This window comes from Plasmodium coatneyi, chromosome 13 (assembly GCF_001680005.1).
Source record: "Plasmodium coatneyi strain Hackeri chromosome 13, complete sequence".
NCBI lineage: Eukaryota > Apicomplexa > Aconoidasida > Haemosporida > Plasmodiidae > Plasmodium > Plasmodium coatneyi.
In genome coordinates, this window is record NC_033568.1 from 1,006,097 (window position 1) to 1,033,308 (window position 27,212).

The following is a 27,212-nucleotide window of genomic DNA, read 5'->3' on the forward strand; positions in this document are numbered from 1 at the left end:
AAATTAAAAAAAAAAATTCCCAAGACAGGTGATAATTGCGGCGTGAGTTGTTCACCCGGTTTGTTCTAAGCGGGAGGCTGCAAAGAAAAAAAAAAAAAAAAAAAAAACAAATACACACTTACGTACGTACATACATTTGTAAGATAGCTTGGGACATATTTCCACAGGGCGGAAGGGAGCGCCGAATTGATCACCCCCGCGATCAAACTGCAAAAACAAAACATGAGGGTGGCCCTCCTTTTTTCCCTGAGCCTGCTATTCCTCGCAGCGCATGATGTTCTGTGCAGCAAAAAAAAAGGAAAACTTCTTGGAAGTTTTCCAAAGAGTAGCAACTTAGTGGAGTACCTCTCCTTTTTAGCCGAGGATGAATACAAAACATTGTTGCAAGAGGTAGACAGCGAATTATTCAATAAAATAAAAAAAAAAGAAATAGTGACCAAGGAAAATATAGCGTCGACCTTAAAATTACTAGATAAGAAATATAAAGAAATTGACGATGGAGCTAAAAAGCGGGCAATAGCAAATATCATTATTGATATTAGGGAGGCTCTTCAGAAAAATATCCCCCAAGTGGACCAAAACAACGAAGATGTGGAGAGCAAAAAAGAGCTAAACAAAAGCAACTTTTTACTTAAACTAGAAAATACATATATCAAGAGAGACTTAGCCAATTTTAAAAAAATTACAGAAGACATATCTATAAGAAAATCCTACTTGGATAAAAAATTTAAAATGTGTGGCATATCGAGTGAACAGTTTTTATATGGAGCCCCCGGAAAAATCAACCTATCAGATAGTAGCATAAGAGAGATAGATTACCCTCTCTTCATTAACATTATAAATAAGGATGCATGTCAAGATGATCTATCCTCAAGTAGCAGTAGCTCCTTCCAATCGATCCAGCTTAACAAATTTATCGATCTGTACAAACCCGTTCTTGATTTCAACCTAGAACTGCTAGAAATTGCACTGAAACATGAAATGAAGGCATATGAAGACTCAAAGAAGGAGATCTTTTTCCTCATTCGAGACCATTATAAAAATTATGGAGAAGTGAAGAAGTTCCTGCTGAACATCCCAATGAGCAAACTTCCTGATTCTAAGCCAAATGATGAAATGAAAAAAGAAATCACGGAATATAACAGGATCTTTACCTACTCTGGGGGAATTTCCGAGGGGAACAGCAAACCGGCTGATAGGCACATCCTCGGTAGACATGCTAAGGAACCTGTATACATTCAACCCAAGAGATTTAAAAGAATTATAAAAATTCCCGTGAAGAGAAAAAAAAATTTTACAAATTATAAAACACATATTAAGGTCAAATCGCCTGTCAAAGTTGGCCAACTGTTTCTTAGGAAGAAAGAAAATTTTGAGCAAGACAAAAAGAATATATGCGAGTATCACATATTTTTAAACAAGTGTCAAGAGAAAGAAGACGAGGTAGGAGCTGACGCTGTTGCAGACGCCATTGCAGATTTTGATACGAAGACTGTGCCAGTGGAACACATAACAGTGTCCAGCCCCCACACAAGCGGTAGCAATATTTTAAAAATGATAAGAATTAGAAAGTTTTTTTCTAAAGATTCCACGGGGGATGAAATTGAAAAGGATCATCCACAACCGTTAGAACATGAAGGACAAGGTACACCACCCTGTCCAGAAAACTCCCAGTACATTAGGGATGGTTACTTTTATGCCATCCCCCTAATCCACTTTAACTACCCATCAGGTAGTATGTACTGTATACCCTGTTCTAGCTATGATAAAAGTACATATGAAAAGTGCGATTTCAGGGATCATTTTATCAATCTCAATTATGGCAACAACTGCCTTGTATGTGTCCCCACTGGTGCACTTAACACTTGCATCTGTAATGTGAATACGATGAACAGGTCAGCTCAAGAAATACTGGTGAAACATCCGCAGGTTATTTTGCATCACCCGCATGATCAGAGTTGTATGTACAACAACGTATGCACCAGTTGTGCCCATCCCAGTAGTAAAACCTTTAGCCTTTTTCAGAGAAGCTATATTTGCCCGCATTGTAAATTAAGGAGATCGCCCAAGGGGGAAGATTCCATTGGTGGACATTTTACTGAGATGCCATCCTGCAAGAGTCAGCAGGGCGCGTTCTCCGGACAGGGCGTGTCGAATTTTACCATCCTTGATGATGATGAGGATGACGATTACATGCGGGGAATAGTGACCTCTGGGAAAAAAGTGGACGATAAGAAGAAAACGCATTCAGATGAGAAGCCACATGGTGAGAAAGGACGAGACCAACCAAAGGATCCAAGTGAAAACGATCAGCCAAAAGAAAGATATTTCAAAAAGACGTACAAGATAGACATAAATGCAAACGAGTACGACGAAGAAGAACAGAGATCCCCCAATAGGGTGGTGCCCCTAAGCAGCGATTTCTTCGATGAAGGCAACGTAAAGAGGAAAGATGGGGCCCACGATGAGGATGAGGAGGACGACGAGGAGGTTGAAGACGAAGAAGAGGAGGATGAGGTAAAAGAGGGGAAGAAGGACACGGAGAAAGGTGGAGAAAAGGAGGGGGAAAATGGACCAGATGTCATCGGAGAAGACGAGGAAAACGAAGCAGATGAAGATGATGACGGAAACGATGAAGATGGAATTAGAAGGAAGGAAAAATTATCAATCAAGGAAGGAGATAACCAAATGAACGAGCCTGACCTGCGTATGAACAACAAAGGAACGGCAAAGAAACGCCAACGAAAAGATGACGAAGCGGGTAAGGGGGACGTAAAGCGAGAGGACAAAACTCATGTCACGGGTAAAGATCTCGAAATGGAAGAAGAGGATGATGCCATCCTAGATGACACGAATATTTACGATTTTGGAGAAATGCTGAAGAGCGACAAGCACATGAACTATTTTAAGGACCTCTATTACAGCACTGTCCATAACAAAGACAGTAATGAAAACAGGGAAGAAGAGAAGAGCTTCCTCCTAAACTTGAGGTTTTTATATAAGACTACATTCTTTACCAGGAAGAGGACAGTTGTAAGTGCCTTTTTGAAAACGCCTAATTTAGACGTCCAGTACAACAAGGGGAAAATCCTCTTTTTATTCAAAAATTTGTTCAGCAAAATTTTTAAAGACGTAGATTATAAAATTAAGGAATCGCTAGTTCAGATGATCCCGGTGGTGGAGAGTGATGAAGAGGAGGATGCAGAACTAACCGGGTTCGATATGGATTTTGGAAAAGTAAAGGAGCATTATGCTGGTTCGATTAACATGTTTAGGCACTCCGTTTTTGACATACACAATATGGCTATTTATTTTATTGGGCCAGATGAAAAGTACATTCTTCTCGAGGACATCATCAGAGAGATACACCAAGAAAGGGAGGGTAAACCCTCCGATGGGGTTGTGACACGCTACGAAGAGGGGGACACCCAGGAGGGGGAGACGTTCCCCGGAGAGGAAGCGGTGGAGCAGGTGTCAAACGGAGAGGTGAATGAGACTGATCAAGCGGAACAAGCGAAACAAGCGAAACAGGAGAAGGAAGCAGAACGAGTGGGAACGGACAAGGACGAAGGCGAAAACCGGGAGAAGGAGGACCAGAATGGGAGCTCTCAGAAAGGTGAACCTGACCAGGAGAAGCGCGCAGAATCAGATCAGGAGAAAGGAAAAACAGACCAAGAAAAAGACAAAGAAAACCAAGAGAAAGACAAAGAAAACCAAGAGAAAGACAAAGCAAACCAAGAGGAAGGCGAAGCAAAACAGGAGAAAGGCAAAACGAAACAGGAGAAGCACAAGTCAGAGAAGGCGAAAAAAAAAGCGGACAAGCTGAAACTGAAAAAGGCAAAGCTGAATCAGGAGGTGGAAAAGTTGAAGCCGAAGGAAGAGGAGACGAAGCCCATGCTGGGTGGAGAGACGCAAGGTGAAGAAGCAAAATTAACGGACAAACCAACCGAAAAAACAGAGGACGTCTCCCCCAGTGGAAAGGAAGCAGAAAGCGAAAAGGGCCAACAGGAACACAATGCAGAATTCCTGAAAATCCTATCGAATTATGGAAGTCTGCTCTCCAAGGAGGACATGAGCGTGATCAAAGACAACATAAATAATCTGGTCGTCGACAAAAGGATAATAAACGGAGGAGAAATCATAGAAATTATTATAAAAAGGAATGAGCCCAAGCGAGAGAAAGAACAGGTGGACGAAAGTAACGATAAGTACGAATCCATTTCCATTGATGGTGATGAAGGTGTAGACACAATTAACGAAACAGTGAAAAAGTACATGGAAAAATATTTCAGCGTTCACAATATACCCATATATTATATAGAAAATGGGAAAATTTCAAAAAACACCATCCATGTCACATCGGATGTTAACTGCAATTTGGACATGCTCAAGATGAGCATCCTCGGAATCAGCAACATTACGGACAAGTCGATAGATCAGTTTAATTTTTTCCTCGTCCCGAAGGAAGTCGAGTTTTACAACCCAAGCGTATTTCAGGAAATTCCGCACTCCATCGGGAACGTGCAAGATTTGCATAACTATAGCAGATCGATGGGGCGAAAAATAGTGATTGCTTCGGTTGATGAGAAAGACATGGACAGTATAAGACCCAAAAGTTTCGACTACTTGTACGAGTCGAATAGAGAAGGTGAGGAGTTCGTCCCGGGGGAGGAGGAGTTCGTGCAGGCGCTCGCTGCATCAGAAGTGACCGACGACAAGGCAACCCTGGGAAGCGAAATTACCCTTAGCAAGAAGAGTAAGCATATCGTACCTGATGAGAAACCCCCAACGCGAAGTTACGAAGAGAGCGAAATCGAGTATATAAACAAAGAAATAACCATTTTGGAAGATGAAGAATTGTACAGAAAGGGAAGTTATTACAGCTTCTTTGAAATTTACCTGGACAACCCGAATAGGAAAGTGAACGTCTACAACGCACCGATTCAGAAGACGTATAACTTGCATCTCTTCGCAGTGGACCTTATGAACAAAATAGTGCACGTGCCGTCCACATTTATAAATACCAACTCGTACAAGAAGGGCATGTCCATCCTGGACATATACACTTGCTTGGAATATTTCTCCTTTAACAGAGATACGAACGTTATTAGTTCGATTATTTACGACAAATCGGTCACCTTATATGAAATTCTGAAGCACCTGAAGGAGAAGGACGAACATCTGCTCATTCGAAATAAGAGGACGGAAGACTGTGAAGACGTGGACGATTTGAAAAATGTAAAAATTCCACAATCCGTAAATTTAAAGGATTCCAAAATAATACATTTGGAAATACCAATATTTTATCTAGATGAACAGTCCTACTTTTATCATGACAGATTAACGCTGATGAATGTGCCAGAAAATATGACCGCATTGGATTTGTCCAATTTGGTGAAGAATATAATTAACGCTAAATTGATTTCCTACAACATAAATACCCTTAAGGATTTACAAATTTTTACCATCCGGGAGAAGAAGTGGGAAAATGTGGATGACAAGTTAACCGTCAGTGAATTAAAAATGAACCACAATGATTTGTATACGCTTTTTATTAGGAAAAAATTTTTGTCGAAAAACAACTTCCAGATTTTAGCTAATTTGGAAATCGATTTAGCCGATAGTAATATCTACATAAAGAAGCTGGACATTTACATGAACTATAATTTTGGTCCGTATAGCTTGCACCATTTATCACTCTACATTGACTCTAACAATTTGAAGCACCTGGTGCTGAGAAATACGAATGCATTCATTTCGGACTCCTTTTTGCGCGAGTTTTTCTTTGTGTATAGCAGGAGGCACCCGGTGGGGGGTGGTTACAAAGTGGCGCACCCAGAACAGGACAGCGCACCTTCGGTGAACTACCAACTCAGCACCGGTCAATTCAGTAGCGATCAACTGAACAGCGGAGATAACTCAGAAGTGCACATCGACGACGAGGAAGAATCCAAAGGGGGGGATAAAAAAATAGCTTTCCTCTTCCTCCTCAATATGCTTAGCAGGTTCTACAAGATAAAATTCAGTGCGAGCAGAATGGTGGAGACCGTCCTGGCGTCGCTGCTAGAACTGAGCGGGAAAGACTCAGTCGAAAACCCACTACTGGAAGTGAAAAAGTCGTCAAAGAAGACCAAAAATTTGGAACTCTACCTAGGGACCAACTCCAAAAAGATATCAGTAAAGAATGTACCCCTATCCCTATTGGTGTGGAAATTTATCAACATACTGATGAGAGGATCCTTCAACATCCCCGTGGAAGAAAAAGAAAAGTTGTACAATTTATTTGTAATCGTACCGAGGGATAAGGAAAAGGTGAAGAACCACGACTACTACTTTAGCTCCATCCCTGGGTATACCATAGAAGAAGTGCTAAAAATTATAGAAAAGGACAACCTACTTCTGATGAAGGCATACCCAGATCACCTCAACCATATTCGGAATAGCGAACATTTCGACTCGTATATGATGTTCCCTCTTGATTCGCTACCCTCCGTCATCGACTTTAACAACCCGGTTGGGTCTCTAAGCTTTTACGTTAACTACAAAAATGAAAAAAAAATTACACACATTATTAACGTGCCAGAGAAGATAACCACAGATAAACTGCTCAAGAGTATCCTGCTAGATATGTACTCCAAGTGGCAGAAATTGCCAAAGGATGAGAAGATTAAATTTTCGCTTTACGTGGACAACGACGAAATAACGGATGTGAGGAAGTACATAAATTCTGGGGAGGGCGCCCATTTGCGCACCTTCATCTCATTAGGCAAAAAAAAAAAGTGACCAGAAAAAGTCTAAAAAGAATTACGTCGATTTGGACAAAATAACAGAAGTAGATACGATAAACGTTTCTGATGCAGAATTGAAGACGGCTCAGCTGTACGATAAGACATTGAGGGAGATCCTAGTAAAGGACTACATCGATTATAATAATATTTCCGTGAGTGGATACACCCTATCCATTTACGTGTATGACGGTGTGGCCTACAAACCGGTGGTCATTTTTAACGTCCCCTTGAGCGCAACCAACAAGGACATTATAAACTTCCTACTGATAAAGGCAAATCATATTAACACGAAAAAATTGGTGGACGAATTTCTGCTGCTGAACGAAGAGTCCTTTATTTTGATGAAGACAAAAACCATTGTGGAGCAAAATGTCGTTTTCATAGGCGAACTCACAGAACTAATCAATTTGGACAGAACCAAACTGTACATAGTTCATAAGCCCCTATTTAACCCACTAGACGATATATTCAGAAATGTGGCAGGAAGAAAGTATGACTTCAAGTCGGAAAAGAATACCGTTATAAATGTGAGTGAGGAGAAGGGTACCCTCACCCTTAATCTCATGTTTAACAAAAACAAAAAAAAAGTTTTAACTGTTCTGAACATTCCACATAATATGTACATTACAGAGTTTCTACGATTTGTCATTGGATATCAGCGAAAATGGATCTACAAATATGTCAACTTTTACCTCATTAAGGGAAGCGAAAAGTACGTCCTAAACGATTATAAGGATGTTATACGGTATGGAAGAACTATCAGCGAAATTTTCAAAATGTGTAAATCTGGAGACCCATGTACCCTTCACATTGAATTTATGGGTCATGACTCAGCCAACAAGTTGAAGAAGGAAAACCTAGACAACAAAGACAGGGGAAATGTAGTCATAAAGGAGTTAAGAAGTAAACTTATGGCAGACGAAATTGACAATAAAAAACTAGACATCTCCGTTGTCTGCTTCGAATACAATGCAGGCCTCTACGAGAAGCACCTTTTTGGAGCATCCAGAATTTGTAACATTCCGAAAAATTACACCGTGGCGGATGTACTGGCCTACGTGAAGAAAAAGTTGAAAGAAGAAACGAAGATGAAAAATGTGGATGACCTACAACTTAGAATTATATTTAACGAATCTTATGTAACCATACCAGCCGAACTGAACATGGAATATGTGATAAATTACTACTTTACTAATGCGCCGTCTATTGTTTCCGTCTCGGAGAAGGATGAACTATTGAACCTTGTGCATGTGACTCTCCACGATACCGTCATAGACATAAAGAATGACACCTTTGTGAAGAAGAGCATACCGCTGTACATAAAAAAAGGAAGACATTTGCAAAACGTGAAATTGAAAAATATTCCTTTTGGCATTACGGAGGACAACTTAGTTACCTACCTGCTAAATTATTTAACAAAAAATGCAGAAGTGATTAAATTTATGAAAGACAACACGTCAGTTTGTATCTACCCGAATTGTAACCCTGTGTATGTCCACTTGGAGAAGAAGCAGCTCTCCTTCGTTGCGTCTTTATCATACCACATCGCCAAGAAGAAAATCATCTATTTGTCTACAGTCGAATCGCATGAAAATTTCTACAGCCAAATGAGTCACTTCGAATTCAACTTTGAAAAATCTCAATATTTTAGCGAAACAAAAGCCAACAAGAAAAACAATAACCCAGATGTCCTAATGAACATCGATGTGAATATTCACTTCCCAAATGTGCATAAAACTATTCGAGTGAAAAATTTCAACATGGACATGGAGATAGAAGATCTGCTAAGCAAAACGTTTCAATCTATAACGACGAAGAGTTACAAGTGGAAGGATCTGTTCACCTTTGTTGGGAGCAATTCCAAGTATAACCATAATGGTCTGGGGAAAGACAAACCAGAGGGAAACTACCAGGAAGATAAGAAGGCAAAAACGTTTAAGGACCAGCTGTACGAAGAAGGAAACATCACCTTCATCTTTAAATCGGAGCATAATGCAATACATGATTATTTAATTTCCAGAGTTATCTACATGCCTGCTATGATAAACTACCAGACAAAATACATCTCCCTAAAAACGAGCATTAGCGGTTTTCACAACAATTCCACGACGTTGTATGGGTTCCCAAGTTACTTAACCCCTGCATTCACACTCACCATAGTGCAATACAATTTTTTCAAACTGATAGGGAAGACGTACTTGGACCTCTTCGGGTGTTCGTACGATGATAGGTTTAACGAAGAGGATCCGTATGATCATACGCAAATCGCATTAAAAAAGAGAGACCCCATTTTGAAGGATTCCCTCAAGGGAGAAAGCAAAAAGGAGAAAATGAGACTTATCATGAGGGTCAGAAAGAAGGATGTGAAATACATCGACACAATAAAAGATTTGACAACCTCCGAATTAAACATAGAATGTCAGAAGTTAGAAAATGAGGAAGACATGGAGGAGTGTACCGATATGATATCAGCTCTCAACACGTCGTCCATATTCTGGAGGAGTAGCGTCTTAGGTTTTATGGCAAATTCAGTGGTCATCCGGGATAATTACAACAACACGTTGATGCTGCCATACATTGACTTCCGAGTGAATGAAAAAATTCTTCTCCAAAATATTTTGTGCCACATTAACTTGTCGCCTTACTTGTATAAGCTCTTCGAATTGACCCACATTGATAAGAAAGGAATTAGTTTTAAGAAAGGACTGAAAAATAGCGTGCCTCATATTCAGTGTTTGCTATCTTACGGGTTCAGCATTTACTTCGATCTGAGTCACAACAACAAGTTGGATAATTATTACGGGTTCCAAATGGGGGGAGTAGAATCTTTCGACATAACCCAAGTACATTCCTTCCAAAATTTACATGAACAACATTTTGTGGAATTCTTTCTTCACAATTCGGATGGAACACATGTGTTTGTGAAGAATGTATATAGAGACATGACTGTATCCACTCTCATCAATGAGCTGTCCAAGGCAAGATATCACATCCACGGGGTGAAGTACAACGAGGTGTCCTCCTTCTATAAGCTCATCTACATCCTAGACGGAAAGGATGTATTCGAAATAAAGCCAGACGCATCCATCGAGGACGTGTATGACATTGTGCTGAGGTACTCCAAGTCGAATTTTCTCCTCAAAGTGGTGAAGAAGGATGATCAAAGGGGAAGCGATCGTACCGGTGATGACGGAAGTAGCAACCTCGCGTTGAGTGACATGCCCGAGATGCACCTCAGCTCGTACCCCTCCATCGTCGACCTGAGCCAAAACAACTTCCAAGTTGTGATGTACCTCCAGCTGAAGGCACTGGAAAACAACAACCTCTTCAGAGACCCAACTACCCCCAAAATTATTATCAACAACGTCCCTTCCAGCACCTTTATTGTTTCCATCAAGGAATACCTCCTCATTTTATTTAAGGACTATTTTGAGCGCCTAGAACTTTCCCAAAATCTCCACACCAGATTTTACGAATTTGAAATAAACCTAGTAATAGTCAGCATGAACCCCGTCACGAAAAAGATACAAGAGCTGAACGCGAACATTCTGAGCAACCTCACTGTGTCCAATTTTTACAGCGTCTACTACAACGCTGGTTTGGTTCTACAGCTAGACAAGGTCAAGATTTTCAAGCCCAATTTTTACGATGACTTTATTAAACACTTTTCCTCCGTCGTTATTGACTTTTCTTACGAGTCGCTGCAAAGGAGATGATACAGTGGGTGTCAAAAAAAGTGCACCCGAGGGGAGAGCGTTATAATTTTACACGAATGTGCACCTTCCCCCCTGATCGTTGCGTTTGTTACGAGCACCTTTTTAAGAGCTCCCCCTTATCAACCGTTGTGCTTCTGTAATTTTGTGGAACCCCACGAGATATCACCACATGGGGGGCTACTCCACACACGTGAGAGACATCCAAAGAGCCACTTCTACTAGGATAGTGATTCCTAAAGAATTGACGGGGTGTGGAGAACTCCTCACCACTACATGCTAGAAAAAAAAAATAAACACCTTTTAAAGTTCCACTTTAACACGATTTTTTTTTAATAAACACATTTCGCACAATTGGGGGAAAACAGCCCCGCACTGTATCCACACTGAGGGCAAATTATTCAGCCGGTTTTCGGTCTCCCCGTTGTCCACAAAAGATTATGGGGATAAAGGCATTGGCAACGGTGGTACTTCGTATGTTGACATGTTTACATTGGCGTGTGTCCCTCCAAAAAGCGCTGCAAAACAGCCACACCGTTCGAGGGAAAATATGCATGTATTTCTCGCTCCGTGCAGACAGTGGGAATGACACTGTAAAGGTTTCCAACCCTCACATGCCATTTCGAAATAAAATTGGCGAAAAAAAAAAAAAATTTTATGTGGAGAAAAATGCGTGAATTTCTTCTGCACGGAAAAAAAAAATATATATTGCCAATCGTTGTAGCAAATACCAATGTATGACATTCCACATTTCACCTTTTTTAAAAAAAAAAAAAAATATAACTCAAAAGAAAACTGCAGGATATAGCACGAAGGATTATAGGGGTCCGCTCCATTTTCGGAGACTTAAAATTGCTTCTGCGCAGAAAGACCATTGCAAGAAGGAAATTAAAAAAAACGTGTATGCGAACGTATGCATTTATATGCATGCCCAGCGCACGCGCAGGTACATCGCCAAGTCGGAAGTGTGACACTCCGCTTGCCAACATATTATAGCAGTTTTCCACGTCGGCAAGGGAAACTGCCTTCCTTGCCGTGATACGACTTTTTTCGTGCAGTCAGTCAGTAGATTGATCGATCAACCGATTGGTCAACGGGGGGAGCAGTCCACAAGCTGAACAGTCCACTCGGTTAATAATCAACCGGCATAACAACCAAACAACCAAACAGCAAAATAGCTAAACACCCCCCTGGCCGCACAAATTTGAAGAAGTCTTCCCAGCCAAATGATTACATAACATTTCACAAAATAAATACGAAAAAGGAAAGAAAAAATTCATCAAAGTTCTTTTGGTCCCCCCTTCTTTTTCACAATCATCGTGTTAACTATGGTAAAAATTGAAACATTAAAACGTGTAAGCATGATGTATATACGAAATTTCAAAAAAAAAAAAAAGGTGATGGAAAAAATTGTCTTTATTCCCCTTTCCGCAGTGGAGTTTTACGAATTTTAATAATTTCCTGGGAAGGGACTTTTTAAACATATCCGAACCGTTCACGGAAGAATACACTTGCTATCCTGTGTCATTCATTGGGAAAGATGACATGGAAAATGGAAACAAAAGTAACTACTATTTTGTGCTGATCGTGCTTACCCAGCAGTGCTGCTAGAAGGACACTGTCAGCTCAACCTACTTCATCAGGCACAGCTGATGTGCATACATGATAAACAAATAATACTACGTGTTGAAAACGATTAACCGTGGGAGGGGCATGTTTAATTTTTCCACCGTGTCGTTCTACTCCTACACATTCGAGTAATCCATCTTCCCTTTCGTTTCACTACCCCAAGTTATACTTCCACAGACTGCTCTAAATGCCCTAGCTAGGAGGCACATTTCATGGCCAATGCTGTTCGAAGTTTCTAACCCGTACACGGTAAGAGTCGTTTTTTCCTGAAGGGGTCTACATCAAATGAAGCCAGTTGAATGATGACCCCAAGTGTATAAGGAGGAAGCTCCCTTGGACGACACACCTGTTTTGGCAATTACTCACCGACAACCAAATTTATCTGTTCCAAATTGCATTACAGGAGAAGCGCACACACAGTGGGGTTCTGGAGTTTATTTCAGACGAGGGGACGTGCCACATGCCATACTGGGTAAGGGACGCTGAATTGGCACGAGAGGCATTAATCTCCCAGCGAAAACGACGCTCACGCTAGCGTGCAAATTTAATAGAGCACACATTAATGGTGTACCTATGTAAGTGCGTATAAATGGCATTTCTTCCGTGCCCTCCCTTCGCAGATGATGCAGCAGCTGTGCCTGAAGGAAGGAGACATCGTGAGAGTCACCAGCGTTAGCCTACCCAAAGGCACATTTGTTAAACTGAAGCCGTGCTCGACGGATTTTATGGAACTCTCCAACCACAGAGCTGTGTACAGTTACATGGGTTCAGGGTTAAGGGGGTACCTCCCCCCCTAATCAACAAGCAAATGTGTGTATTGCTATATTTGGAGCATCTTTTTGTGCTTGATTGATTAGGCTGAAATGTGCAAAACGGTTTTCTTTTTTTTTGTCTCCATTCAGCCTTGAAACGGCCCTGCGGAATTACGCCACCCTGACCATTGGCGACAATATCGTAATTCACTACTTGGGAAAGACATACGAGATAAAGATTGTGGTACAGTTTTTTTTTTTTTAGAAGCGGCTCGAAATGGCCCTAACATGTGTGCGTGAACGGACCGGTTTTTAGCAACCCATCTTGTTTGTTCCATCTACATATACACAACAATTTTTACGCACCCTTTTCTTGGCACGCAGGACTTGAAACCCGCCTTCGCATGCACTATTATCGAAACGGACGTCGAGGTTGAATTTGAAGAGCCAGCGGACTACAACCAAAGTAATTACACTTGCACGCACCAACGTTTGCATTTATTTCTGCATCCATTTTAAGGTAGTCAGTAATACATACTTTTTACGTGCACTCACATCACAGGTGTGCAATATGTAGAGGAGCCCGTGTCCGTGGAAGAAAGCGTAAGTGGAAAAAAAAAAAAAAATATATATATATAAACTATAAAGGGGAGTCACGCCACTGCTATGTGGACTCCATTTAGCATTAAAGGGATCTCCATACGACCATTTCGCGTAGCCTTTTGAGCTCCCCCCTGATCAGCACGCAAATGTGTGTGTACCTGTACAAACATCACAAATGGGCCCTTAACCCGCTTTAGAAATTCAAAGGAAAGGGACAAAGGACAGATGGAAAAGTCTGCAAAACCAGTAAGAAGGATAAAGTCAAGCAGAAGGTTGTTGAAAATATTGAGCCGTGGAAGGATAAGCTAGTTGGAGGAGTCAGGGTAATTCTTCAAACGATCAATCAATAATACTTCTTTTCATGTAAATGCGATCCATATATAAATAAGTGAAGTACTAAAATATGCTGCCAAATGACCTCCTTTTTAGACCAAGTGTGCCGAGTATGAAGATCTGCTAAGGAAGGGCCGTATCCCTGGAATAATCGGAAAATTTCAAGAACGAAAAAACTGAGGACAATCAAGGGCATGCAGTGTACACTTTTGTATACGTTTTGGCTCCTGTTCGGTTTGCCTCCATTTAGTTACCACGCTGAAGGGAGCTCCTTCTCTTCACAAGCCATAATTCGAATTCGTGTAAATTTGTGTATTAAATTTTTTTTTTTTTTTTTTTTTTTTTTTTTTTTTTTAACGTCACCTCTGCGTATTCACAAATATTTTTTGTTAAAATGTGTTTTATGTATGATTAGCAACTTGCAACAAAAAAAATAAAAAAATGCGAAAGGGGAAAAACTACCCAAAACGATCCGAAAAATGAAAGCCCATTTTCGGAAAAAAAAAAAAAAATTTTTAAGTCACCTCATCCAATATGCATAGCGAAAACAATTGCTTCAAATCTTCTCGCAAAATATATAGAGAGAAAAAAAATGCATTGGTGTGATCGCGGCGTATCCATAAATGTATGCAGTAAGTGTAAACATTTGTGTGATTAGTTTTGGAAGAGTAGAACGCACGTGATAATGATAGCTTAACCCGAGCAGCGTAATTTGGAATCAAGAAAAAATAAAATAACCTTTGCGGCCCACACTGAACACGAAAGAGGGTCCCCTACTCATCATCACTAAACCGTGAGAAGAACTAAATTGCATGAGGGAACGAGCAGTCGAACAGGCGATGTGACGGCATATCGCACCAACCGTTAAGGAAGCAAAAACGGAGGAACAAGGTTAACACCCTCACCACCCACAAGGAGCGATTGCCCAACACGTTGTATGCATCACCTCACAAAGGGACCAATCCAAATCTGTGTGCAACCCCCCAAAGGATCGTATAGCATCGTATCACGTGGTAGCGCATCTGATTGCAGCGCCATTTCCAGCAGACCAACCAGTTATACACGAAAATAAAAATAAGGCAACCGTTTAAAATGAACAAAAAATGTGAAGAGATAAAACTAAACTACTACACATGCTTGAATAGCAGCAAGAGGGACCCCAGCAGGTGCAGGGGTGTGGAAGCCGAACTCAGGGAATGCTCCAAAACGTAAGCACGCACAAATAAATATATGCACATATGTTCGTATATATGTTTATATTTATGCACACGGGGTGGGGGGGTCTTCTCTTTCGGACCAAGTTCAAAAGTAGAAGACCTCTTGAGCGTTTTCCGTGAAAGGACGAGGAAAATTAAAAAAGGAAAGAGATGGAACGTCGAGAGAGGGAAACGGCGAGCACACACGTTGCCCTCCCCATTCGTGAAAACTGACTTCCTAAACGTAATGAACTGGTCAGAGTGTATCCCCCCTCTCATGCACATATCATATCATATCGCCGTGTGCCAACCTACCTGCAACGATAATTCATCACGCTTCTCTTCGTTACGTCCACCACAGGACAGGGGACTCCTACTGCATAGACGAGATTAACAACCTTATGGATTGTTCCAGGTATTTTTACGCTCCCCACAGAATGGGTTATATGCAAATGGAAAACCCACAATCTGACAGCCGCATGACGCGTAATAGAATTTTCCGAACGAACATTTCGTTTGTTCCATCCCGAAATGCAAAGCGGGACAAATTACATGAAATAGCTATTAATTCGTTTTGTTGGCCCCCAATTTATTAGGAACCCCGATCCCACAGCTTGCGCGAAGGAGTTTTTCCTTTTCCGCGAGTGCAACCGCCCGGATGGACCGCACATGCTGATAGAGGTTCTTTGAAAAGCGGAAAAGGAGGCAAATAGAATGTACACGCGGGAACACACCTGCCTCGTCCAAACACACATATCCACGTGGATGCATAGATACGTGTACTCCTACGCATGTATACTCACCTGCGCATTCACCCCCACAACCTTCCTCCACCGACAGGACGGAAAATACGTAATTGCGAAGGAACACCTGGACAAGTACAACGTTAGCAGCGCCACCATAGGGCCTGTGGACGCCCCAGAAAGGGTCAACTCCAACACGGCAGCATTTCTGGAAAAAATGAAAGAAACGCTGCACTTAAAAAATTTCAAGGAAAAATTCGTTGCATACAAGTGGTGAATGTGCAGAAGCGCCGTCATGTGAACAAGAGGAATTTCTATCCCTCCAATATATTCTTTTTTTTTTCTCGTTTTTTTAAAAATGTAAGGGTGGCACACGTGGTGTGTTGTACTCCCCAGTTTCGCACAGAATGATCGCACGTGATCACATGATGCTCTGCATTCCTGTGGAAACACTTCCAATGGAAATGTTTTAACATTTGTTTAAACTTTGACACTTATACGGTATGGAATAGTTTTATACCCACGACTGCAATGTTTGCAGCGTCGGATTAGAATGCCCCAAATGGGGTGGATAGGAAAAAAAAAATCTTTACAGTAGGATGAGCATAATTTATATAGTCCCTGTTATGCGTTTTTTTTTTTCCCTCAACAACAGTGTAAGCTTATGCAGTGGAGTGAATACTCCCCTTCAATAAAATAAAAAAGGATGTATGCTCCTGTGGAGGATGTCCATTCTGACTTCTTAAAGAGTTCCATACACCCATGTAAGGCAATCACTACGGTGGGTTTATGTATGCATGTAACAAGCCAATAATGGCCGCAAATTGCCACTACCCGCTTGGCCTGGCTTGGCGCCCCCCATCACAGCTTAAACTTTTTGCTGATGATGCCCTCGACGCCGTCCCGCTTTATAACCGCGTACTGCTCGTTGAAAACCTTGGACTTCATCCAGTTGACAATTTGGTACTCGGAAAACTTATTCTGCATGGCTGTTTTCATAAAAATTTGCAACGGAAGGAAAACATTGTTCGGGTTCAAAATTTCCGTTTCGTTTTCGGTTCCCGATTCGGCATCATTTTGGAAGGCCTTGGCAGATGCATTTTTTAGATTTTCCCTTTGGATGGTCTGTTGTATGGTTCTTCTAACCAATTCGCAAAGGACTTCATGGCCACCTCTGAAGAGAGCCCGGTACCTAGCGAATTCCTTACTTAACTGTTTAGCGACAGCGAATCTTTGACAGGACACATAAGATTCAAGCAACGTTGCAATTGCGTAATCTACATCTTTGGAGACAATTTGTTGAGACAATCTCATTTTAGCATTTGCTTCAGCAATACGAATGATACTTTCGATATGTCTTAAGGTTAATGGGTACCCCCCTGATGCGCTAGCCTTTTGTCTAACACGGCTGTAAAAATTGGAAAGCTTTGCACTAATTTCTGCATAGGGCACATCTGACAAGCTCGGCTTACAGTTGGTTCTCGCATAGATGATATACTTTTGCAATAAATCCTGTGGAATTGGTTCATACGCAGAAGAGGAGACAATCACATTTTTTAAATTTTCAATTCTTTTCTGATAATTTTGTGTGTTCTCCAATTTCGGGTGACTCAATTGATGGTTTGTGACGACATACTCGGCTAGGTAAAAATCCTCGTCCACATTTGGAATATCTCTCAAGACGGTAATTAAATCGAATCTGCTTAAAATGGGATCAGAAAGATCTACGTTTTCTTTAAATGTCAGCGTCGGGTCGTATCTACCATATATCGGATTTGCAGCAGCGATCACGGCGCATCTAGCCCTTAACGTCGTTACAATACCAGCTTTCGAAATTGAGATGGATTGCTGTTCCATGGCTTCATGAATACTGACTCTATCCTTATCTGTCATTTTGTCGAACTCGTCAATGATGCAGATTCCTTCGTCAGCCAAGACTAATGCTCCTCCTTCTAATGTCCACTCGTTAGTTGTGTAGTCCTTTCTCACTCCAGCAGTTAAACCAACGGCGGAAGCTCCCTTACCAGTTGTATACACAGTTCTTAGGTTAGTCTTATGCACATATTGCAATACTTGTGATTTTCCCAACCCTGGGTCTCCTAAAAGAAGCACATTGATATCTCCTCTGATGGTATGCCCCCCTTTGAAGCTATTTAAAATGTCTTTATTTTGAATTCCAAAGTTGCTGTTGTCACTACCTTTTGCATTATTTTTGTCTCCCCCTTTTTGGACCCCTCCAAATAATGCATACGCAATAGACGTTTTGATATCCTTGTGTCCCCAAATAGCTGGTGCGATGGAGGTGATAATTCTTTCCCTTATGTTTGGATCTTTGGACAATTTTATAATATCCTTAATGTCATCTTCTGTTAATTCACTCAGTTGAATATCCTCTTTTCTCTCTATATTGTTTGCTTCAATTTCTGTTTGCAAAATGGGGAAGCCGTACTTTATGTTCAGTCCTATGTCGTACTTGGTTTTGTATATTCCCAGTACTTCTACTTCTTCTCCTGGTTTTACTTTATCTACTAAATCCCCTGTGACTATTACTTCCCTCTGTCTGGGGGCTCTACCAGCTGGAACAGAACTGGGTGATTCTTGCAGCGTAATTTTTTGAAAATCTGTGTAAGCCGTTTTGATTCTGTCCACTGAGAAAGTGGCCGATTGGCAGTGTGGGCAGCGTCTAGGAAGTACTGGTTTCTTCCCATCAGCAAAATAAATGGGTACTTCTGATAAGGTGGTATCACAAGAATTACACTTCAGGTACATGACTCTCAGTTTAGGCAATACGTAACCCCTCTTTATACACACCCCTGTGACTTTAATTAATGTGTTCAATTCGGTGCACCTTAAATTTCTTAACTGAGTAGAATAGGGCCAGTCCTTCAAAACGACTTTGCACAATCTTCCTTTATACAGCTTTGGAGAAATTCTATAAGCCTCCACCATGAGGCATTCGTGTAGCACTTCTAATATTTGTTCTGGCTTAAATTCGATCCATTGGACTAAATTTTCACAATGGAATTGAATCAGATGTTTCGCTGACACGATTAGGGTGTGCTTATCATTTAAAATCATTTTTTCTATTTTGTCAATATAATACTGATGAGAGTTGTTCATACTTTCTTCATCATTTCCTTCTGATTGGATAGATTGGTCCAAATTGACCCCCATGGAATCTTTCAAAGAAAACTTATGCAGGAAGTAGCGGAAGCATGTGTCTGCTGCTTGCTGGTATCTTTCATCAAATATGACATCCTTTGGATTTACAGAGAGACATATTTTGGCGCTTTCCAAATTTGATAAATCAGGGATATCTGTTTCCTCTGCTGAGAGATGCATATTTTCTCTTCTCTTTGCAACTTTTTCTGCTACTTTGTCAAATATGTCTTCTTCTTCATCATCTCCCTCTAGCTGATCTTCTAGTGTCTTCCAAAATTTATTCTTTTCATATTTCCCTTCCTGTTTCCTTTGCATTTGTATGTGTCTTTCTGCTGCTCTTCTCGCTTTCAAGTTGTCTTCATAGTCCAGCTCATCGTCGATAAAATCATCATCATACTCGTCATTGTCTAGCCCCAAATTTCGGAGCTTTTGCATTTCCTTCTTTTCATCGTCCACTCCGAATATGAACCCTTCATCCTCTTCAAACAGACTCTCTCCTTCCAGCTCCGCTTGCCTCTCTTCCTCGTTTAATCTTCCTTCATCGTCTAACAGGTCTTCCTCGTCAATGTCGTACTTGTTCGACTCTAAGTCTTCCTCCAGTTTTTTATCCTTGTCCTGCGGTGTGTGTGTGGGAAGAATGGCAGGGCATGAGGGAGCCATTCACGGGTGATGTTACGTGTGAAGTCACCCCTTGGTGGGGGCCATAAATATGCGCCCAGTGCGAAGATGCAAAAAGAAAAAAAATGGTGCACTGAAACGTGGAATCGTTTGTTCCACTTTCCACGCTTATCAAGCATCTCCTGTATTACCTCCATTGCTGTGTGGAAAAGGTGGAATGGTTTTTATTTAAAGGGGCCCCTCAAATGGGGGTGGGTGCAAAACATCTACTTTTCCTTTTATTCCTGCTCTTGAAAGGTGTACACACTCGTAGCATGCGCACCGCACAATCGTTATGTCCTCCGGATTTTAAGCTTTTCCCTTCTTCAGCAGTAATTTATTGTAATTCCTGCTCGCCCAGCAACTTCGTTGCCTATCCCTGCAACTTTGCACGGCTCGATATCAGTTCGTTGTGCTTTTATTGGAACTCGGGCATTGCTTTGCACTTCCTCGCTCTTGTGTGTTTAGTGGTGTACATTTACAATTTTGTGCGAATATTTTTTTTTCCTCTTTTCCTTCGGAAAAAATTATATTTTTTTTTTTTTTTTTTTTTTTTTTTTGGCATGCGCTCATGCGATAAAGCGGTTTCCCCCGCTCGATGTTGCCTTGAAAAACGATTTGCAAATTTTGTGCAAAATAAATGTGTAATGGGCCCCAATGAGCTGCGCGGATGTCCTCATGTGGGATTATTTACCGATTGTTTTAAGATGAACCTTTTTGCTTTCTCCTCACCTTTTTTAAGCGCATATTTGAAAAAATTTTTTTGCTAATTTTTTTTCTGGCATTAAACCAAAAATAGTAACCCCTGCGAAGGCAAAGAAATGCATGTGTCTTAAGATGCTCTGCTGATACTGCACAGAAGGTTTGCTCCTTTTATCCCAATTTTGTTGGAGAGAAATCCCAATTCGCAGCACACCTCGCGCCCAAGCAGGCACATACGTACGTGCGTCGCGCTGTGTTCGGGAAAAGGGACTTTACACGTTTTTATCGCGACCTTAGCTGCAGGAAAACGCGAAAGAACGAGAAAAAACAATTCGATCAATTTAGTAGCGCATACGTATGCCTTCTCCTTGGGAGGAAAAAATAAGCTGAATAGTCACTTCCTTTTGGCGCGCTTTCCCATTGCTTTGTTATTTTCCTCCCCGCGGGTATTTGAAAAAGCGCCAAAAATTTGAACAGTGCAATTTTTTGCATCCGAAATGGGTAAATTTATTCGTAAAATGTGTAAAAAGGGAGTACACACATTTTGCAGGTAAATCATCATACACAAGTGCTGCTCGCTTTTTTTATTTTCCTGACCCAAGGGGTGGTGGCATAGGAAACGTAAAAAGGGGAGAAAAACGTAAGTGCGCATAAGGAAATATGGGAATACTCACACGGGCAGGGAAAACATGGAAATACTTACGCGAGCATAGGAAAACCTCCAAAGCAAACACATAAAAAAAAAAAAAAACACTTTGGGGGAATAAGCAACTTGGCAACGTGGCACATGTAATTCATTAAAAGGCAATTGAAAAAAATGATATTTTAATTAAAATGATTTAAAAAACTGAAAAAAAAAAATTTAAATTAATGGGAAAAAATAATAGCACTTCTGTGGGGGAAAAAAATGAACAACCTTTTACAGGAACAACGTAAACAATTAAAGGACACTTAATAAAGCCATTTTCCCTGCAAAGCGTCTCGCCTTTTTGTAGCAACTTCGATTTTCACATCAATTCGAAACAATTGTCGAACAACACGTGGCCAATAGGAAGTCAATTCGCGGCCACTTTAACAACGGCGAGTTGTCTGCTGGGTCCACGTCCACTTGCTCTCATGACATTCGTTTAATCATTGACCATTTAGTTCCACTGCTTGCTGCCGATAACTGTACGCAAAAATAAAAACGAAAAAGTGAAAAATCAAAATGTTTCAGCATATTTTAAATTACACTTTGTCAGATTTTTTCACGACACTGTTATGTACTATGAGGGAAATGGTATGGTGTGCGCTCTTTTTATCACTCTCATGTGTCGATCTACCTGAACAGTTAATGCAAAGTTGGCAAAGAACGTTGTGATCCCCAACTAGCAGATACACCTTGTCCATCATGTGCCTGGCAAAAGGGGGGGGTAATTTTAAAATGGCGCCATGTAGATGCAAAGGAAAAAAAAAAAAAAGTAACAATATAAGTAAATTGCAACAAATTGATATGGATGATTGAAGTGAATTTTCCTACCATCCGCAACTTCCCGTGCTGAAAATTCGTGGCTCCAATTTTAATTTTATGTTATCCGATATGTTGCAAAGTAGAGACTCGGAATTGTCTAGGAAGTAATCCTTCGTCATCACGTTGGCTGGTTACAAGGGGAAAGGGAAGGGGGGCAAACGAGCCAAAAGGTGTGCACATGTGCGTATACATATATGTATATATGGTGCTGTCAGAATCGCATTACGAATTTAGAGCAAAAAAAACGTGAGTCTATCCCCAATTGGCAGGAAGGGAGGATTGAAGGACGGGGTAACTTTCTTTTAACATTTAAGAACATTGAGCTAAAATCAATTGGTTCCATTTTAGTACCTTGTTTTTTCCTAGCAGAAAGGGGTTCGTCATTTTTTTTCCTCCTTTTGGATGAACTTCTATCATTGCTATCTGACTCTGCACTAGACGATTTATCATCATTCAAGTTTTCCTTTTTTACAATCTCTCCCTTCGTCTTGTTCTACAAAAAGTGTTCGTGGGTTTAAAAATGGGTAGGCAATTTTTTATTCGTTTAAATAGTACACAATGTGCGAGATATAATGCCGTGATAGAGGTGTACACAAATGATGCGATATTGAGGCTCTCTAAAAATGCCATGTGTAAGCAATGTTCGAGGTGCCTGTTCAGACTTACCTGGCTATTGCGCCTTTTCCTCGAATTGCAGTTTTCCCCATTCTGATCAGCCTTGTCATTCGTTTCTATGCTGTGCGTGTTTGCATCCTTAGCGCGCAACTCTTCATTTTTTTTCCTATTTTCCTCTTCCAGGAGGCTTGTCAATACCTTGGCAACAATGTCGTTAATCTCTTTTTTCCTTTCATACAGGGAATTTTCTTCCAAGTTAAAAATCTCTTCTAGCTTTTTTCGGACGTATCTTCTGCTTATTTGGGTAGCCGATTCTATCGAAACGAAGGATCTGCGGAAGGCGAGGAGGGGAATTTTATTTCTCCAAAAATGTAAAGAAGTAAACGAAAACACTGTTGCATTTTTGTGCACCTGTGTGGAAAAAACAAAAAAAACTGTCACGTAAAGACAAAACAAGAACAGGTGTAATCCCTTCATTTGGAGTGAACAGAAGAATGTCTTTCCTATTCTCATTTTTTATATTACCTTGTCGCCTTTTCTAGCTCCTCAGCGGATATGTCTTCAACACCCATTTTGAAAAAATTTAACCAAATGACCCCAAAAAAAAGAACGGAGAAATTTTTAACCTTTTACACAATATTTATAAAAATGTTCTACGTATGTAGGCACGCGAAAATGATGCTGTTCCAATGCGATATCTCACAACTGAATTGAATAATTTTAAATTATTCAACTTAAATAAATATGAGGAAAGATATGGCATATGCGAACAGGCAAAAATAAAACAATAAAAAAAATAATAAAAATAAAATGATAGCATATATTACGAACATTTAAAAGTACGAAAAAAAAAAAAAAAAAAAAAAGCTTTTAAAAATAAGTGGAACAATCGAAAAGGGCATAAATTCGGAAGAAAAATTGTTGCTTCATGCAGAATGGAAAAATTTTGAGAGCGCATAAGGGGCAAATGGTTTTCGTTCAGTTAACCTGAGTCAGTGACGTAACTTTTTTTTTCTGGTTATCGGGTTTCTCGCATTTATTGTGTCCGCGCTTTCCCTCCTTCCCTGTGGTGTATAGATTTCTTATTCGATGCCACACAATCGCGTGGTAAGCCTTTTCCGTTAAAATTGATGTACTTGTAAAAAGCCACTTAAATTAAATTCCAGTTTTTTTTCTACCGCGCTTGGTCATTCGTTAAATATATGTTCATAAAATTAAGGGTGATAAAATTGAGGAAAATTCATGCCAAGCTTAAAAATATTACTTCTCAAGGAGTTTCCATCCAAGGCTTTTAGCAATTCGAAACTTTTTCACAATGGAACAATCTCACATTTGGTATACCAAAAGGAAAAGCAGAGATGGTTTTTCTTTAAAGGGGAAAATTGGGTGATATAATATGTGTAGTTTACGTGCTTATGGATATCATCTTACATAAATGTAACGTCACAGCTCATGGAAGGATTCCCCCTTTTTTTTTTTTTTGTTTTTTATTGGCACACGTTGCATATAAAAGTTCTTACCACGGATGAGTATTTTCAAAGTTGTCAATCCTAGGGAAGTGTGTAAAAGATTAATAACAATCTTGTGTTTTATTTATTCATTTTTTCCCACCCGAGTGTAATAACGTGAAGGGAAAATGTTCTTAAGAGAGAGAAAAAAAACACACACACCCTTAAAGCGTACAGTACATTATCTCCATTTTACATTTAATTTTATGGGATCAATTTTTACACATGAGAAAAATGTCAAATGAGTCAATTATATAAATATGTACCGTGTAGCATATGATTAGAAAAACCGCAACATGTTGCGCATACCTTTTCTTATGCGTGTTTTGTTTGGTGGAGAATTAAATGTGTGCGCGGGAGGAAATATTTACACACGCTCTTTCCATTTTTCACTTTTCTAAAATGGTCCTTTTGCTGCGAAACACCATTGTTGAGGAGAAATGTGCTAACAGTTAAGTAGGAGTGTTATCCTTTTTTTTTTTTTGTGGACTGTTAACAATCAATAAAGTGTGCTTCCAATTTGGCAAAAAAAGATGTAACAATAGGGAAAATATATTTAAAAAAGTACCAAGTATGGATAATCAGGCAAGTGTACCACGATTCATGGAGGATGATATGCTCCCCCCTCCCCGTTTTTACATCCATTGGAGGAGCAATTTTCATGTCAACCTGCGTGGAGCTCTTTCTTATGCACTTTTGCGTTTTTTTAAAGTATGATCTGAGGCTTTATATGTACATATAAAATTTGTAAATATTGTCTTTCTCGAGTGTGTAATTGAGAAACTGCCTAACATTTGATAATTTTTTTTTTACACATTAATGGGAAGGGGGCGTAGCTGAGTCCTCGCCTGTGGGGGAGATTTAGTCGATGGTTTTGCATTTCGCTCCTACACTCTTTACGCATTTGCGCTTTTTCGTTTTGCACTTTTTCGTTATACAATTTTTCTTTTTTCCCCTCTACGTTTTTTCCGCCTTTGAGAAATGTAATATCTGAGCTAGCCAAAATGTTCCACCACAGCACATTACATTTCGGAAAAAAAAAAAAAAAAAAAAATTGCACTTAATATGCTGTGAATGTATATGTGCATGTGAAGAAATAAGCCGAAGCTTTGGCGCGCCCTTTTTTTTTTTTTTTCTTTCCCTCGGGGAGAAAAAATGGTAAAAGAAAAATAGCAAAAAGGGGCGACAAGTAACCCGAAGCAGACGCCACACATCACTGCTCGCAAGGATTAACGCGATAATACAATGTCCTATTTTTTTTGAACATAAAAGAATTCATACATTTGAGTACGTTGTCATCAAAAAATTTGGGCACACAATAGTGAAGTCTACGTGGACAGAAGAATTTAAAGCATGTCCTTTTTTTGTTTTTATTTCCACACAAAATTGCTTGTCTACACGTTTTGAAATTTTCATGAAAGGCCAAAATGTAAAATTGGGACTGACACATACCCGCTTTCACATCGAGGGGATAAAAAAAAAAGGTAACTTTAAACAAGCTCACAGAAATACACATGTCAATTTAACGCGCTGATGGCACTTCATAAAGGTGTACGTTACGGGTGAGACTGACGAATCACCACTAAAGATAGAGCGCTTAAAGTCTTTTGAGAAAAATGGAAATATCATGTACGTGCTTGCCACATCGGAAATGCAAGCAGTTAATTTTTCCTTGCAACGTTAGCAATTGGAAGCATTTTTTTTTATCATCGCATAGGAAAGCACATGTTTACAATAATTTTTAACAAACGTCAAAATAGTGTGCAAACCGTTGTATTTTTTTTTTTTTTTTTTTACAGTGACAATTAAGCTGCTACAGTAGGAACAATGCAAGTGTACTTTTGCCGTGAGGCGAACGAGAAAAGGCAAACTATAATGTGGTTTAAACCATACGCACTGGGAATGGTGCTCTGGGGAGATCGCATAACTATAGCGGACAGTGCTCAAAATTTTTAAACTGCTCCTTTGGTTAACTGTAAAACTGTTTTAAAGGGAAAGGCACGCAGAAAAACGAGCGAACAAGTGAAACCACGTAATTTGTGGAGTGATGTACACATATGACACAGGTACCTCCTCGCATTCGTTCTGGAATCATCCTATTTGCATATGGTGTACCACGTATAACATTACGCGTGGCACAACCGAAGGAACGCGTGTAACATTTTATGCAGCTCTTGGAAGAAGAGCACAAATGGGTTGCATTAATAATAAATGTAACGCAGGTTGTAACGCTTTTCGGTGTGCACATCGATGAGCGAAATAGCGTTGTGGAGAAGGCTGGGGGGGAGAGGCAACGTTGAACCGCAAATTTGAGCAGATAAAGTGAACAGCAAAACTGAACCACAAACAGGTGAAAAAAAAAAAGAGTTGCCTAAACGTGGCAAAAAGCACAAAGAACAAAGTAAGCACAAAGTAAACACATAATAGAAGTATAATAACCGCACAAAGCGAAAACGGATGTGGAGTCTAAACACGGTTTTATTTTGCCAAACATTTACACGCGTAGACAAACGCGACTTGCAGAAAATCTAAATCCTACGCTTACATAACCATTCGCCCTCATACATTGTTAAGAACATAGCAGTAATGCCTTATTTTGTGACTTCAAAGAATTTTTAAGGCAACATGGAAATGCTTAAACATCCACATTAAGCATTTAAATCAGTTTCTTTTCATTTTTTTTTTTTAATATTTCACCACTTTTTTGAAATACTTTTTTTACTATAATTTTATTTATTTATTTATTTATTTTTTTTTTTCGTAGCCCTTCTTTCATAACCCTTGTTTTCTTTGCCCAAAATTTCTTCCACTTTTATTTTCTTAACACTTTTTTTTTTTTTTTTTAAATAATTACGCCTTTTGTGAGTACTTTTGCATTATATTCTTTACCTCATAAGAGAACAATATGATGCGTGATAATGTAATAAATGTAATTTTTCTTCCTTCATTTTTACCCCAAATGTAAGCATATATACATACGCGCATATGTACACGTGTACGCAAGATTATGCGTATAACATATATATACATATATAATACCGTATATATATGTACGCGTTATATACCTATTTATGCAAACACCCCACCCCCATATGCCATCAGTACAATTTTGCATACTCCTATGATGCAACGTATGATACAGTGTATGATATGTAGCGTATGATGGATGCAGCGCATTTTATACCTAACTTATGCCTGCAATCTTAACCCCTATGTACGCATAAATGTTCATCCAAAGAACGGAAATTACTTAAGTTTTAAAAGAATGCCAAAAATTATGCCATCAAAAGGTATAAAAAGT

General features: G+C 39.9%; 5 protein-coding genes across 5 annotated transcripts; 3 read left to right on the forward strand and 2 right to left on the reverse strand.

Annotated features, from left to right (window-relative positions):
- Positions 1-222: 222 nt before the first annotated feature.
- On the forward strand, positions 223-10,504 carry PCOAH_00049510 (Uncharacterized protein; the record flags this gene model as incomplete). The annotated part of the gene is made up of 2 exons (XM_020061733.1): positions 223-6,708; positions 6,767-10,504. The coding sequence occupies 2 exons, from the start codon at positions 223-225 to the stop codon at positions 10,502-10,504; spliced, it is 10,224 nt and encodes a 3,407-aa protein (XP_019917163.1).
- Positions 10,505-11,414: 910 nt separating this feature from the next.
- PCOAH_00049520 (Ubiquitin fusion degradation protein) lies at positions 11,415-14,289 on the forward strand (the record flags this gene model as incomplete). The annotated part of the gene is made up of 10 exons (XM_020061734.1): positions 11,415-11,832; positions 11,936-12,065; positions 12,294-12,379; positions 12,534-12,602; positions 12,751-12,881; positions 13,033-13,126; positions 13,267-13,348; positions 13,445-13,485; positions 13,683-13,808; positions 13,915-14,289. 10 exons carry the CDS (start codon positions 11,830-11,832, stop codon positions 13,996-13,998), a joined length of 846 nt encoding a protein of 281 aa, XP_019917361.1.
- A 621-nt stretch (positions 14,290-14,910) lies between these two features.
- PCOAH_00049530 (Uncharacterized protein) lies at positions 14,911-16,034 on the forward strand (the record flags this gene model as incomplete). Its single annotated transcript, XM_020061735.1, has 4 exons — positions 14,911-15,026; positions 15,376-15,429; positions 15,611-15,695; positions 15,855-16,034. 4 exons carry the CDS (start codon positions 14,911-14,913, stop codon positions 16,032-16,034), a joined length of 435 nt encoding a protein of 144 aa, XP_019917462.1.
- Positions 16,035-16,618: 584 nt separating this feature from the next.
- PCOAH_00049540 (DNA helicase) lies at positions 16,619-19,882 on the reverse strand (the record flags this gene model as incomplete). The annotated part of the gene is made up of 2 exons (XM_020061736.1): positions 16,619-19,534; positions 19,729-19,882. 2 exons carry the CDS (start codon positions 19,732-19,734, stop codon positions 16,619-16,621), a joined length of 2,922 nt encoding a protein of 973 aa, XP_019917239.1.
- A 1,538-nt stretch (positions 19,883-21,420) lies between these two features.
- Positions 21,421-23,228, reverse strand: PCOAH_00049550 (Uncharacterized protein; the record flags this gene model as incomplete). The annotated part of the gene is made up of 6 exons (XM_020061737.1): positions 21,421-21,446; positions 21,601-21,674; positions 21,798-21,915; positions 22,140-22,281; positions 22,455-22,734; positions 22,929-23,228. 6 exons carry the CDS (start codon positions 22,973-22,975, stop codon positions 21,421-21,423), a joined length of 687 nt encoding a protein of 228 aa, XP_019917344.1.
- Between the last annotated feature and the right edge of the window lie 3,984 nt (positions 23,229-27,212).